The sequence below is a fragment of the Poecile atricapillus genome, chromosome 14, assembly GCF_030490865.1.
Source record: "Poecile atricapillus isolate bPoeAtr1 chromosome 14, bPoeAtr1.hap1, whole genome shotgun sequence".
Classification (NCBI taxonomy): Eukaryota; Metazoa; Chordata; class Aves; order Passeriformes; family Paridae; genus Poecile; species Poecile atricapillus.
The window spans coordinates 11066152-11080028 of NC_081262.1; the positions used below are offsets into that span (position 1 = coordinate 11066152).

Below are 13877 nucleotides of genomic sequence, written 5' to 3' on the forward strand. Positions count from 1 at the left end.
TGGAATAGGGAAAAAGAGGCAGCATCTCTGTTCAACATCTGGGATGCTGAGATGGAGAAATTAGGGCTCTGAGTTAAGGCACAGAAATAATGTTTAAGTTTGTTCTTGCATATGGAATTTATAGGTTATAGGTTCAAATGAAAGCAGTGCCATGTTCCAGTAGCTTAACTCTTATTGTTTCAGCTGAGTGCAAGTGTGCTTTGCTGAACTGAGGGTGACTTGTGTAAGAGGCAATCTGGAGCAGAAACCTCTGGAGATCTCTCCCTTGCTCTGAGTATGATTGGCCAGGAGCTGTTTATCCCAGATCCCTAAAGTCGAGATCCAAAGACTTAATTACAGTTTCTCCCAATGTAACTGTAATTTATTTCTGTTAGCTAGAAACCAGAACCCTGTCATTGCCAAGCTTTTGCTCTTAAAATGTTTATCACACTTTTCTGATCCCCAGTAAAATCATTATTACAGCTGTTATTTTTAGCTTCATCTTTATGTTCAGCTCTGGAGGACACAGTTGAGCAGACAGTTATTTATTCCAGGAACCTCACTTGTAAAATACGTTACATAATTGCAGAAGGTTTCATTTTACCCAGTATTATCACTCCAATTTTACATGTACAGTTATGGTGGCAATACATGTTCACCAAACCTGGTGGACACACATTTCTGTGTTTGCCTTACTTGGTTTCCATCCCTCTTTGTCTCTCAATACAATGGTTTTTGGCTTGATTTTTGTAGGTAAAAATGTGCAAAAAACGGCAAAAAAATATTTTGACTGTGCACAAGATGCTTTGGCTCACTTTAAACATAAGCCACTTTATTCCCATTTTGGCAAGTAAGATGTGCATTAGTTGGTTTGCTTGATTTTTAGTCTTCCTAGGTTTTATTTCAAGACTTAGGGGTGAACTTGAATGATTTCTGAGAATTACAACACTGTTCTCAAGTACTGGGCAGCTTACAGCAGCCAGAGCAGGGTAATACAGAGTTAAGGCTGCCAGATTGGATGAAGATCTTTATCTTGCCATTATGAAATTCCAGACACCCAAGCATAATCCTTTATCCAAATTTATTTAGAGGTCTCAGATAAATTCAATTAAAATATTTGATTAACTATGAATCAGGTTTTTCTGGAGAATAAAATGCTTAAGCAATTAATTTTTCTTTCCATTTTACATTTCCTGAATCAATATACTTTGGTTAAATCACGTTGGTTACTTGTCAGAGTTCTTCCCTACAAGTCCCCAGTTTAATTAGTCAGATTCTCATTAACATATGCCCAACCTCCATCTTGTATTTCACACTGACCTTAAAAGGCAGACATTAATTAATGCTTAATGAAAAAATAACAAAGATCCTAAATTAAGCTTTTAGAAACAGCTTCCACAAGCCCAGCAGGCAGCTCAGGCAGCAGATTGAGGCCAGAGAAGGAAGAGCAGGGTGCTGGGGTGAGACTTGTGCTCTGAGGGGTGAGGATGAGGAGGGAACAGGGAGCCTGGGGAAGGCTGACTTGCCCCTCTGGCAGAGGAAGGGCAGCTGGGTCAGTTGGTTTTGAGGGAGAGCTGCCTCCAAAGGTGAGGGATTGAGGTGTGACCTCTTGGTACAAGCCAGGCTGTGCCTGTAGAGGCCCCTCTGGGCTCCCTTTCAGGTGGCTCTGTCACTGCATCTCCATCCCCAGCGCTGCTCAGGGACAGTTCATGGTCCTGGGGACGCTTGGTGCCTGCTGGCAAAATATCCCTCTCCATGCACACACACACACACACACACAGAGCTCTTAAAACCAAACAAGCACTAAGTGAAACTGATTTTATAGGAAGATGTTCCCCTCGGGCTGGGAGCCCGTGGTTTGCACCCTCAGAGGGTGGTTTTTGATGATATTCATCAGGATAATGGAATAACCTGAGTTGGAAGGGGCGCACCAGGCTGATCAAGGCCAGCTCCCAGCCCTGCACAGGACACCCCAAGGATCCCACCAGGAGCATTGTCCAAGCACGTGTTATCTCCTAGAGCAGTGTGGGGAGGTGTTAGAAGAAACCTCACTGCATTTCCACTCCTGGGCCACCTCCCTTGTCCCATCAGGTGTGGAAATCAGGGCCAGGGAGCCGCAGGCAGCTTCAGAGAGCAGTGCCAAGCAGCATCCCTGCTCCCATGGAAAAGTGGCAATGGCTCGAGCAGGCAGGTCAGTGGATGCATTAGGCTGCACTCAGAGAGAAAGCAGATTGCAGAAAAGTGCACTTGCAGGCAGCTTGGACTTAAACATGAGAAATGGAATTAGGTCAGTAATTATTTAAATTAATTTTACGTTCTTTGCAGCAGGGCAGACTGCAGTAGCCCTGCTACTCTTACAAATGAATGGTAATTTGCTAGGAAAAAAGAGACATATTAATGATGTCAGCCTTCATTTTGGAAGTAATAGAGGCAGCAGCTTAAAGAAATCAATGTTACACAGCTAGTAAGCACTATGTTTTTGTTCATATTAACCAGTTCCAAGGGATTATGGATTTTTTTTTCCCTCTCGGAATACAATAGCAGCTCTGAATTACCTATTATTTTGAGCAGGTAAATGAAAGATCTTTTCATGCATTGCTGTAGTAAATATTCAGGATTCTTTCCAGTACTCCAGTTGCACAGGCTTGCTAAATGTCCTCTATTAACAGTCATGCAAAGCTGAATAAAAGAATTACTCTGCCAAGCAATTTTCTTTAAGGTATCCCCCCTTGTTCCTTTTCTTCCTGAGAAGAATTATTGTTCAGCTATCAGGAGGATGCACAGAGAATGTGCAGATGAGTACACAGACACTCTGGTTCTTAACTGTTGTAATTAGTTGGAGTTTCAATCACCAGACCATGATTTTTGCCTGCATTTCATTATGAATCGCATCCATTCCTCCTCAGATAATGAAAATCAGACACTGCAACATGGGGTTCTCTTGTCTTTATGGTGCTTTGGGGAAACAATTTTGGTTTATAGGGAAGAAGGCTTTTGAATGTTGGAAATGCACAGCATTTGGACATTCCAGCATGTATAAACATCCCTCCTTGTCTGGTTTGCCAGCACTGCTGCTGTTGCCATTCCTGCCCACCCTGCAGGAGCACAAATTCCTGGCTGTTGCTCCTTTTGCAGGTGTAGTTATGCACAAACACCTTTATCTGGTGAGAGGAACATATGGTTTGGGCAATTTTAATGAGAGGAGAAGTGTGAGCAGCTCCCTGCTCCAGTAGGGAGCTCATCTCCCCTTTCTCTCTTATTTTTGCTTTGGAAAGCCAAACCCTGCTCTCAGCGTGGGATTGCCATGAAGCTCTGGGCTTGTGTCTCTAGCTGGAATTTCACCCTCAGCCTGCTGTGCAGAATGTGGGTCACCTACTTAGGTTTCAAAGAGCCTTGCTACAGCACCTTGAAGTATTAAATGAGAACTGTGGTTTTCTATATTTGGTTCCTCTTTTTTTTCCCTACATTTTTAAGAAACCTTAAAAATGAATATTTCCCCAGATAATTCAGGCTGCTTCATCTTACTGCCAGTATGTAAGGACTAGGGCAGACATAATAAGATGTCTATTCTGTATCAATCAAGGCCATTAATTTTTTTAGCAGTAGCTTGAGATCCAGGATCCTTTCATTTCCACTATCCCCAGAAATCGAACAGGAGCTGTGGGGAGTAGGTACCACAGGTCTGAGCCCATGGGGGAATAACTGCCTGCAGAGGAAGATTTGATATTGAATATAACTTGTCAGTGAGAAATATGCTTGTGGTTTTACTGCAAGCTCACTGCCTTAGTGCCAGGACACATCTTGCCATTGCTGAGGGCACTGGGTGCTGGAGCAGGGAATGGGCTCATGGAGGATGGGTAGCTGGAGGATCCTGGCAGGGATGAGAGGGATGAGTGGCTGGCGTGGTGCAGGCAGCACACGTGCTCACTGCACAGCCCTGCAGCAGCCAACAGAAGCACTGCCAGAGCCCCCAGCTCTCCTCAAGCTTTACCTGGATACCGGGGTGTGATTGCTGTCAAGTGATTAGCCCCAGTTGCATTCGTTGACAATACAGAGCAGGGTTTCATTGTTCCCAAAGCTGAATACAGAAGCAAACTATTAAACAGAGTATTTATCTTCCCACTGAGCAAAATGCTGTGTTTAATACAACTCCTTTTTCTTGAAAGGTCAGATTTACATAGTGAGCAGCAGAGGCTGTGATGGCGTGGGGGGCATTTGCTGGCCCTTTTGCTCTTTACAAAACCGATCCGGCAGGAGATAAACGAGCACTGACTTCCTGCTGCCAGGTGGAAGTCAGGTCACAGAAACCCTGGAAGATAAGTTATCTCAGGCAGTCAAGATAAATCTGCATGCTTCCCTCCCTCCACAGATGAGGAGGTGATGCTGAGACAGCTCAATTGAAACCCAAGCCCCACTGCTGCTTCAAATCAGCAGAAACACAATTTTTAAGAGAGAATATTCTGCTTGGTAAAACACTTAAATTGAAAACTCAGTACAGATATGTTGAATGATCCCTTCCTTCCTTTTGTAATTTCTGTTCTTCCTTTTCTCTTCCCTGAAGCACTTTTCTTTTCCTTGAGTAATTGTCAACAAGCCTTTTGGCCACAGAGTAAATATTTCTGGATTAGCCAGGATATATTTAACTGCTATGATCCAGCCCTGTGAATATAAATATACAGTTTGAGCATGGATGGATGTGTGGCTCTTGTGAGTCAGTCACAGCAGAGTGATGTAAAAAGGCTGTCTTAGAGTAATCACAGCTTCATGGACAGATCAGGTGGCCATCAGCAGAGAAAGATGGGACAGCAGTGGGAAGCTGGGACAGATTGTCAAGTAGCAACACATCAGCCTTACAGTGTGGTTATTTGGTATAATTCCATGGTTTAACAGCCAGCCCCAGATAATGCAGCTAATTAATCAAAAGCATCACAAGATCTTTTTGCTGTTGCATGTTCCCCTGCTTCTCCTTCCTCAAACACAGGTTCTTGCTCTGTTCCTCCTTCCCTCCTGTCACCCCCAGAGCTGTCCCTGGCCTCCTGACTCACCATCTCCCACTGGCAGTGCCCCACCTGCCCTGGGCACTCTGCTGGATGCAGGTTTGGGCTGGGGCATGTCTCAGTGATGTGCAGGGCATCACTGCCATGCAAACCCACCACTCACCTTCCTGTGGCAGGCAGAAAATCACCTCCTGCTACTCCCAGCCCTTCTTGCCTCATTTACACTGAGCCTGCCCAGAGGGAGAGGAGCTTGGAAACAATATTTGAATTTAGAGGCCTTGTGGGGAATTAGGAAGCAGTGTGACTTCTCAGATTCATGCATTACCATGAGGAAAGGGCACAGTCTTCCTCTAATGACATTTTATGTCATAAAGCAATGTCACAAGAGTTGTAGCACGCTGGCAAGAGCAGCAGTGTGCTCCTATCCCTGTTCCCAGCCCAGTGTTGGTGGGCTTTGGGGATGAGCTGCTCTCTCTCACCTGCAGAGAATTCCCATGGGCAGGGTGTTCTTGTACAGAGGTGGGTGTTCCTGTTGGTGCAGAAATATGTGGTGGCAGTTCTGGGGAGGTTTTAAGGTAACACATGGTCCAAAACCTGCTGCAGATTCTTTTTCTGTGGTTGTTGGAGTAACGTGAGGGCTGGAGGAAGGAATTTGTGTTTGAGATGTGTGCTGGCAGCGTTACGTCCGTGCTATTTCCACCTTCCACACACACCCCCTCAGGACTCTTGATGGTAAATAATTCTCCTTGCAAAAACTGCCAGTTCTTCTCATTCCAGCAAGGAAATGAATGAAATGTTCTCTGTTCTGAAAGAAATGAGCCAAGATTTTGAGAAGTGACTTAATTTTGGGCACATGCCACTTGTTCCAGCCTGGGGTAGCAAATAGGTCCCAAGTAATGTATCAGTCTGGGAAAATGAAAGGAGAAAGGACAGGATTAAAAGAAAAAATGGTTTGGAGAATATAAATAGATTGGATATAGTCACAGAGAGCTTAGCACAGGGCATGATCCCAGCCACTGAAATCAATGTCTTTCTAGTGGTTTCAGTGGAGGAAAACTACGTGTGGTAACAGGGGTCTGGATTTATTTCTGCTCCTACATACATCAGTGCTTTTATAAATTCTCAGTACTAATTTAAGTGTAGGCTTTAAAGCTCTTCTCCTTTCTTTGTCAGCCAACAACATCTGCTTCTATGGGGAATGCTCCTACTACTGCTCAACAGAGCACGCCCTGTGTGGGAAACCAGATCAGATCGAAGGGTCTCTGGCTGCTTTCCTGCCTGATTTGTCATTAGCAAAAAGGAAAACCTGGAGAAACCCTTGGAGACGTTCCTACCACAAGCGCAAGAAAGCAGAGTGAGTAGTGGTGAGCAAAGCTGCACAGGGTGACGGGGAAATAACCCAGTCCCTGGCCTCGGGAGAGCAGCTGGGTTTTCCCTGGGAAGGGACAGGGCACATGCCAGGAGCTCCAGTCCATGGTCCTGAACCCAAAAGCACTTTCAGTGGCACAATTCCCTCACGGGGCAGATACCTGCAGTGGTGTAGACAGGATGCAACAGGACCTGTCTAAGTCCTATCAGAGGGAGAAAGATTCCCTGCTCTCAGCAGCCCTAAACAAGTCTCAGATGCTTGCACCATATGACTGATGCTGCAGCTAGTCTCCTAAATCCTGAACCTACTGGCTGGATAGTTTTCAGTCTTGTGATTTTCTTTTTTTTTTCATCAGTCACAATCTTCCTTGCTTGCCTGCATTGCTGGAATTTGCTGCCTCTACCCAACCCTGCCCTCAATTGAACATGACACAAGTAGATCCTTGCAAAATAACATTTTTTTGTTATTTTCAGTAAACTTTGTATGTCACATAAAATATCAAAATACTGCCTTTTCCAGATGGGAAGTTGATCCAGATTATTGTGAAGAGGTTAAACAAACACCCCCATACGACAGTGGGACCAGAATTCTGGATATAATGGATATGACAGTTTTTGATTTCCTAATGGGTATGTTTCATCTCTTTCAAAAATTAAATGCAACATTTAATTAGAATAAAAACCATTTCTTTCTGCACTGCTCTGCATAGCTCAGCAGTTTGCTAAAGCGTGGTTGAAGCTGCATTTACTTTATATGCTGTTCTAGATGATGATGAGAAAATGCAGATTTACATGGTTATGTATTCCCATCAGTGCAGATTAAAGGAACAAAGATGTTCAGAAATGCAGAGTGGTGATGAATGCAGGTCAGGCCAGTCTCCTTCACAGCAGTGAAGGGCTTCACAGTTTGCTTTAGTGAGTGCTTTACCCCTGTAATATATAGCTCCTGGATGCACATGCAAGGACTGCTCATTACTGGTGCTTTGTTTTCATCCTGCAGGAGTGTTCTCTGCTGCTTCTCTATAAAATGTCAGGGTGGGGGGGGGAGGGACATTGCTTTGTCACAAAGGCAGCTGTGGATTGTATCAGGATTTTTTCTGTTTGTGCAACCTGATCTCAATAAAATAATTATTTACAACCAGGTAATAGTGACCCATTCCACGCCTAATTCTCATTCTCATATGAAACCTTTCCTGCTGCAGCCAATACACCTTTAAGTTGCCAACCTGCATCCTTGATCCTTGGGCACGTGCCAGCATGGACACATCCTGTGCCATTGCCCCCACTGAGATTCCTGAATATGCTGCAGCAGGAGAGGCCAGGTGACAGCTCAGGAGCCATATGTACCGTCTATAAGTGGCTCAAGGACCCCACCACAGAGACAAAATTCATAGCTTGGCAGCAGTGCTCTGCACATTGACCTTAAAAAGCAGATCAGTCAGGGAGAGCTGTGCAGATCAGGACCATCCTGATCCATCTCTTCCAGCCATGGTACTGTTCTGGCTTTCCAGGCAGTCAGCAACTGGGCCAAAGCTCTGGCCAGAGGAAAACCAGGATGTTTGGCTGGGGTTCAGAAAGCTGAATGCAGTATTAACAAAGTGATCAGGATTAACACCCCTGCTCAAAGCAGGAATTTTCTCCTCCCTGAGCAAAGCCCTGCACCTGTCACAGGTACCATGTGTGCTTCACACGCCCTACAGACCCCAGGCTGCAGCAGCAGGGCTCCTTGCCCCCAGGGAAGGGAGCTCTGCTGGCTTAGGACACAGCTGCCCTACAGGAGATCGGGCCCCCCAAACAGCTGAGGTGCTGTTGTGCTGGAAAGGGGTTTTTGCTGTACCCCAGGAGGGGTTGCTGGAGGGTGGGAAGCTTGGCTTTGTCTCCTGATGGGCCCTTTAGAGATCAAGTCTGAAAGCCAGAGAGAACTTAAAAAGCTGCCTGAGGTGTAACAGCCCTCCTGGTATCACACACTTTGGGGTGCCCACAGTAGGAGCAAATGAGCTCTGCAGGTTTGCTGCTTTCTCTGCTCTACCCAGCCATTGTTTTTGGGAAGCACTGGGCTTTTGCATTGCCCTGACCTGCAGGCTCAAGCCAGAATGAGAATGGTCTTTTTTCTTCTCTTTGTTCCATAGGTAACATGGATCGACATCACTACGAAACCTTTGAGAAGTTTGGAAATGAAACTTTTATTATCCACTTAGATAATGGAAGAGGGTAAATATCTTTAATAATCTTTCTGGGGTTAAAGGAAAAAGAAAAAATCTGTCTTTAAAATAGCCTTTGTTACATTCTTTCTCTTATCTTTAAATAGGTTTGGAAAATATTCCCATGATGAACTTTCCATATTGGTGCCTTTAAACCAGTGCTGCAGGTATGTTTTTCCTCTGGAGGTGTTTCCTGGTTTGTACCATGGTTTCCACTAACAGGACTGAAAATGTTCAAGTGAAACTTTGATTGCACACTGTGGGGAGGAGGAGATGGTGTGATCCTGCCCAGCTAGCCCTGAGCATTGGCACTGCCACGTTAAACGCTCTCTTGGGATCAGGACCTTGCAGGAGCACGGCTGTGAGCTGTTGGGAGAGAAGCTTTAAGGCAAAATACACATCCCATGGAAGTCAAGTGACAAAATCCCAGCTTGTTCTCATGCTTCTCAACAGCTTTCCTTGGAGCCCATGGCCAGGCTTTGCAGAGGGGCCAGGTACATTTGGAGTTTCAGCTTTGCAGGGTGAGCTCTGTGTCTGTGAGGGCTCTGGGCAGCCCTGCAGGGTGAGCCTGAGGAGCCTCTGCTGCTGTCACACGTGTCCCTGCTCAGTGCCACACGTGTCACACGTGTCATTGCCAAGATGGACGTGGCCCTATGGATGCTGCACCAGCTCCACTTGGTGCTTCTCCAGGTGAGGGATGTGAGGGCTGCCTGCACTGCCCCAGGGATCCGTGCTCCAAAACCTCTGCACCTCAAAGAGCCCCAAAAGACTGGTGGCCAGGTAACAATGCCAGCTGCTCATTAGGACTGTGACAGTGCCTGCTTCTCATCATTTCAGATCACAGAATAGGCTCTTACACTACTGTTGTAGTTAGCTATAAGCCTTTCAGCACTGTCCAGATCAACAGTAATGGAAATAACTCATTTGCATTTTTTTTTCTCCTTTTCCCCTTAGAATCAGGAAGTCTACCTATCTGCGATTACAGCTGTTAGCCAAGGAGGAATACAAACTCAGTCTCCTGATGAAAGAATCTTTGCTAAAAGATAAAATAGCTCCAATCCTCTACCAGCCTCACTTGGAGGCGATGGACAGGCGGCTGCGGATTGTCCTCAAGGCTGTCAGTGACTGCATAGAGAAGGATGGTTATGACAATGTGGTTGAAAATGACTTTAACACGGATGTGAACACTGTTACCACCGAGAGGTAGTGAAATGGCAAGACTACGTTTTTACCAGCCGATTCAAGATTCAAAGAAGAAAAGGAAACAAAACAACAACAAAAAAGTCTTGCAAAAGACTGTGTATGCCACTTTGTGAATTCAGTGAATTCAGAAATGAGATATAATTGTTCCCAAAGTAGGTAAAGTGTAGACTCTGCAAAGGATTAGTTCATTAAGAAAAATAAGTCTAATGTGTTGCTTTTCATTAGTTCCTGAAGAGAGATTCTGAAAAGATTCAGAAAATACTCAATCACTGACAGACAACAGTCTGATAGCAAAACACCTCCTGTCCTTTTTGTATAGAAAGGAGGCCTTTACTTAATATTTTGTATTTATATATGGTATATCTATGAAACCCCAGACCTACTTTCCAAATTTAACTAAGAGGGACAGCATAGTTTTGTGACTCACACTTTATTTGTGGTGACAGTCCACTTAGTATTTTGTGTTAACCCTTTAAGTGCTCTAATCCACTGTATCTTATTTAAATTGAATGCTTATTTTCCCCCCAGCTACTCAGCATTTAAAGGGTTAAGGCATTATGAACTTTTAAAGGCAAAAAATAATAATAATTATAATAATAATGATAATAAATACAGGGGTTACCAGAAGGGAATTTCACTAATTGTGCTTTGACAGGAATACTTGAATGTTGGTTTTACAAAGTGATGTAAAATGACAAGTTGTACTATTTGTCCATAAGGAGGTGGCAGCTCTTATCTTTCTAGACTATCATAGCTGAGCTGCTACTTTTCAATTTTGCTTTTGATAGTTTTGTGTAAATATATACATATATGGGTAAAAAGCTGCTTTCAGCAGCTCTAGGCTTACTTTTGCAGCATTTTTGTGGAATTGTTTGCAACGTGGTAAAAGTGCAATAAAGATATGCAAAATGTGTAGCCATCTTGTCTAAATGGATTCATTCATCTTGTTCAGAGCAAAGCTCTGTGCCCCAGCCAAGTGTCCCAGAAGTGGCTTTTTAAATTGTCATCCCCTTTTTGCAGCAGCAGAATTGGAGCTGGAGCAGGGAATTGGTGATTAATACACACTGCAGTGCCAAAAAGGGCCAGGGTGTTGAAAAGGGTTAATCTTTCCTGTGAAAGCTTTGTTTTGACTGTCATTTCAATATCCCTTCCTCTTGCAATTATGGCTGTAGAAACAAGCTGTGGAGCAGCACCTCTCAAAGATTATGCCTTGACACGCTGCCCAGAGAATTCAGAAACACCAGTGCCTCTGACTTGGGCTGCAAAAGCCCTTGCACAACCTCGAAAATCTCAGCCTAAATTAGCTGGAAACATGGTATTCTTATCCAAATAGCCTTGAATCGTGCTCAGCTGCATTCATTCAAGATCTGTGGAGACTTTCAGCCCAAAAGCAAGCTATAAATTGAACACGTGGCTGTATTTGACTTGTGAAAACGTGGTGTGGTACAGCAGGAATCCCTCATCGCTCCTCTGGGTGAGGAGAGAATTTATTATGACAATGCTCATCACAACTATAATTCAAAGCTGCCATTTATTTCATTTGATGTCTTTTTTCCCAGGGATTCATAACCATATACTTTAAAAGCCAGGTAGACTAAAATGTAGGCATTTCAGCATATTAAAATTATGAATGAGAGAAAAAGCTGCTATATGGGCTCATTCACTTCTTAGGTTGATATATTATCACTGAAAATCACATGTCTCTTATGTTTTATTGCCCATTTTGAATTCCCATGGCTCTCACATACATGGCTTGCAAAGACAACAGAATATCTCAAATTGTACAACTGTGCATGATCTTGGAAAATTTCTGGGTTATCCCATGGCTTTTTTTCACTTTTGAAGACCCACCTATGCTGACAAGGATTCCTCTGCAACACAGCACTGGAACTGCAGTGTTCTCTCCCCATTAGCCAAAAAAAAAAAACCCAAAATAAAACATGGGACTATAAAAAGGTGAAATGGGTTGTGTTATCCTTGGTCTATCTTCATTGCCTGGCTGTGGTTTTCCTTCAGGTGCAGCTTTTTCTCGCCATGAAATTGTGCCAGGACAGCAGAGAAGCTATGGAATCACCTTCCCAGGGCAGCTCTGCTTTCTGCTTCTGGTATCAGCTCAGCATACCTGGTTTGCTTTTGGAAAGTAGCACTTGGCAGCCTCTTTGTTCAGAGGATCAGATCAGTGGAGGTTTGGCTCTTTGGAGGCTGGGTGCAGCTCAGGAGCTCCTGGCAGAGTGGTTCAAGCTGAAGGTCTCTGCAGAAGGCTGCCTGGTGCTGTCAGGGATATGAACTTGCTGTTATGGATCTGGTTCTGAATTTCTATAAGCAAAATTAGTAGTGTTTTCATAGATTAAGTGTTGTTTTGTATGGAATAAGTAGTGTTTGTAAGGGGTATAAAGAACTAAAGGTCATAAATCCTTGTCACATTGTAAAGAGTTCTGAAGGCCTCCAGTTTCTTTCTTCTCCTGGACTTTCATGCTTCCCCTTGTAAGCTCTGTGCTGCAGCTTTCTAGACTTATAAAGATTCTTCTCATTTCTAGTCTGAAATTAAGCATACAGAAAAGCTGAAGGGGAAGCTTTTCTTTAGCATGAGTCATGCACGTGCCTTGGAAGGATGGAGACGCTGGCTCACGTGCAAAGAGGTTTCCTTTCTTCCTGCCTCTGATGAGAAACTGGGGTGAATGAGCCCCAGATGGGCAATGCAAGCCTAAACTCACTGCAGGGTGCTCAGGAGATGGGCAAGAGCTGAGTCCAGACCCCACCTGGGGTCAGGGTAGCTGAGGACACGGCTGGTCTGGAGGATACTGCAGGGCTGGAAGGGATGATTAATTAAACAGGCTGTGGAGTTACTTCTTGGTATCCACCAGGAAGCTCTGGTGTGTTTGCATTCCCGCTGCCAGGCAGCTGGAGCTTTGACTCATGCTCAGTTTCTAGGTTTTTGGGAAGGGAAAAGAATTATTGCCTTATTCTGCTATTCCTTTTATTTGTGGGCAGGGGTGAGTGGGCACGAGATGGGAAACTGGAGGCAGAGAGTGAACTTTGGCTCTGCCTTTCAGTTCATGGGCTAACACAGCCCTGAGGATGGCTCTGCACAGCCCAGGGAGGGGCAACCCCCACTTTTGGGGTGCATCTGCACTGTCCCAAGACACAGCTGGCCTGAATTCCTTCTGGAAACCTTGTGGGTTTGTCTTTAGGCAAAGGATGTTGCTATATGAGCCCTTGGCTCTGAAAGGGCTGTTGCTGTGTGTTTGGTCAGTAATCCAGGAACTGAGGAGGATTACTGTGACTTGGTGTAAGGTCTCTTTAGGAGCCCTACATATTTACCAGACAAAAATATTCATTCTAGGAAGATAAATAAATGTCAGAATTCAACTGGTTTGTCTCTGAATCTCAAAAGTGGGTGTAGCAGCAGGGCCCAGACAATTAACACACTGAGAAATCTGCGGTAGCCTGTCAGGGGCATAATGCGTTCAGCACAATAAATACAGCATGCACAGTAAATAACAGATAAAAGACATAATATATTTCTAAAAGCACCTAATTACAACGGTATCTGACAGCGCAGAATAGCTTACCGTATTCTCCTGAGTAATTCAGAGGAGAGCCTCATTTGTTTTTGTGGTTTTTTCTGTTATTTAAGTATCAAAGGGAAATTGCAGGCAAAAAGCTCTGATTGTTTGAAGTAGGTATCAGTGTTGTGATCAGCAGAGCCCGTGATGTATACACAAGCTGGAAGCCTGGAGCAGATTGCAGTGTAAGCAGCAGCGAGATGTGTTGTGTAGGAGGAGGGAAACTGGGATTTCAGCCTGACTGCTGCCCTTGGGCTCTGAACTGAAAATGAACTTGTCTCAAGTGGGCGTTCCAGGGAGGAGCATCCAAAGGGAGTTCTGGTTCCATCTAGTGGGCCTGTAGTGGTGTGGGTCCAAGGGGGACACCCTGCAGTCCACTGCAGCAATGGCATTGTCCCCTTTGTCCCCTTGGCACGCCCAGGCCCCCTCATGACTGCCAGCAAGGCTCTTGTGACCCAGCCTGAAGGTGCTGAGTGTCCAGCTCAGAGCTGGACACACACTGGAGCACTGGTAATTTACATCCTGAGGGAGCAATCTTTTCTTCTAGCACTGAGTACATAACC

General features: G+C 44.7%; 1 protein-coding gene across 2 annotated transcripts in view; it reads left to right on the forward strand.

Annotated features, from left to right (window-relative positions):
* Positions 1-10663, forward strand: part of FAM20C (FAM20C golgi associated secretory pathway kinase) — a 57707-nt gene extending 47044 nt beyond the window's left edge. For both annotated transcript variants that reach the window (XM_058849846.1, XM_058849847.1), the window contains 5 exons: positions 6150-6330; positions 6865-6974; positions 8474-8555; positions 8653-8712; positions 9500-10663. In XM_058849846.1, coding sequence (XP_058705829.1) covers positions 6150-6330; positions 6865-6974; positions 8474-8555; positions 8653-8712; positions 9500-9752 — 686 coding nt within the window. In that variant the 3' untranslated portion in view covers positions 9753-10663. The remainder of the gene's footprint in view (positions 1-6149; positions 6331-6864; positions 6975-8473; positions 8556-8652; positions 8713-9499) is intronic.
* Positions 10664-13877: the final 3214 nt, after the last annotated feature.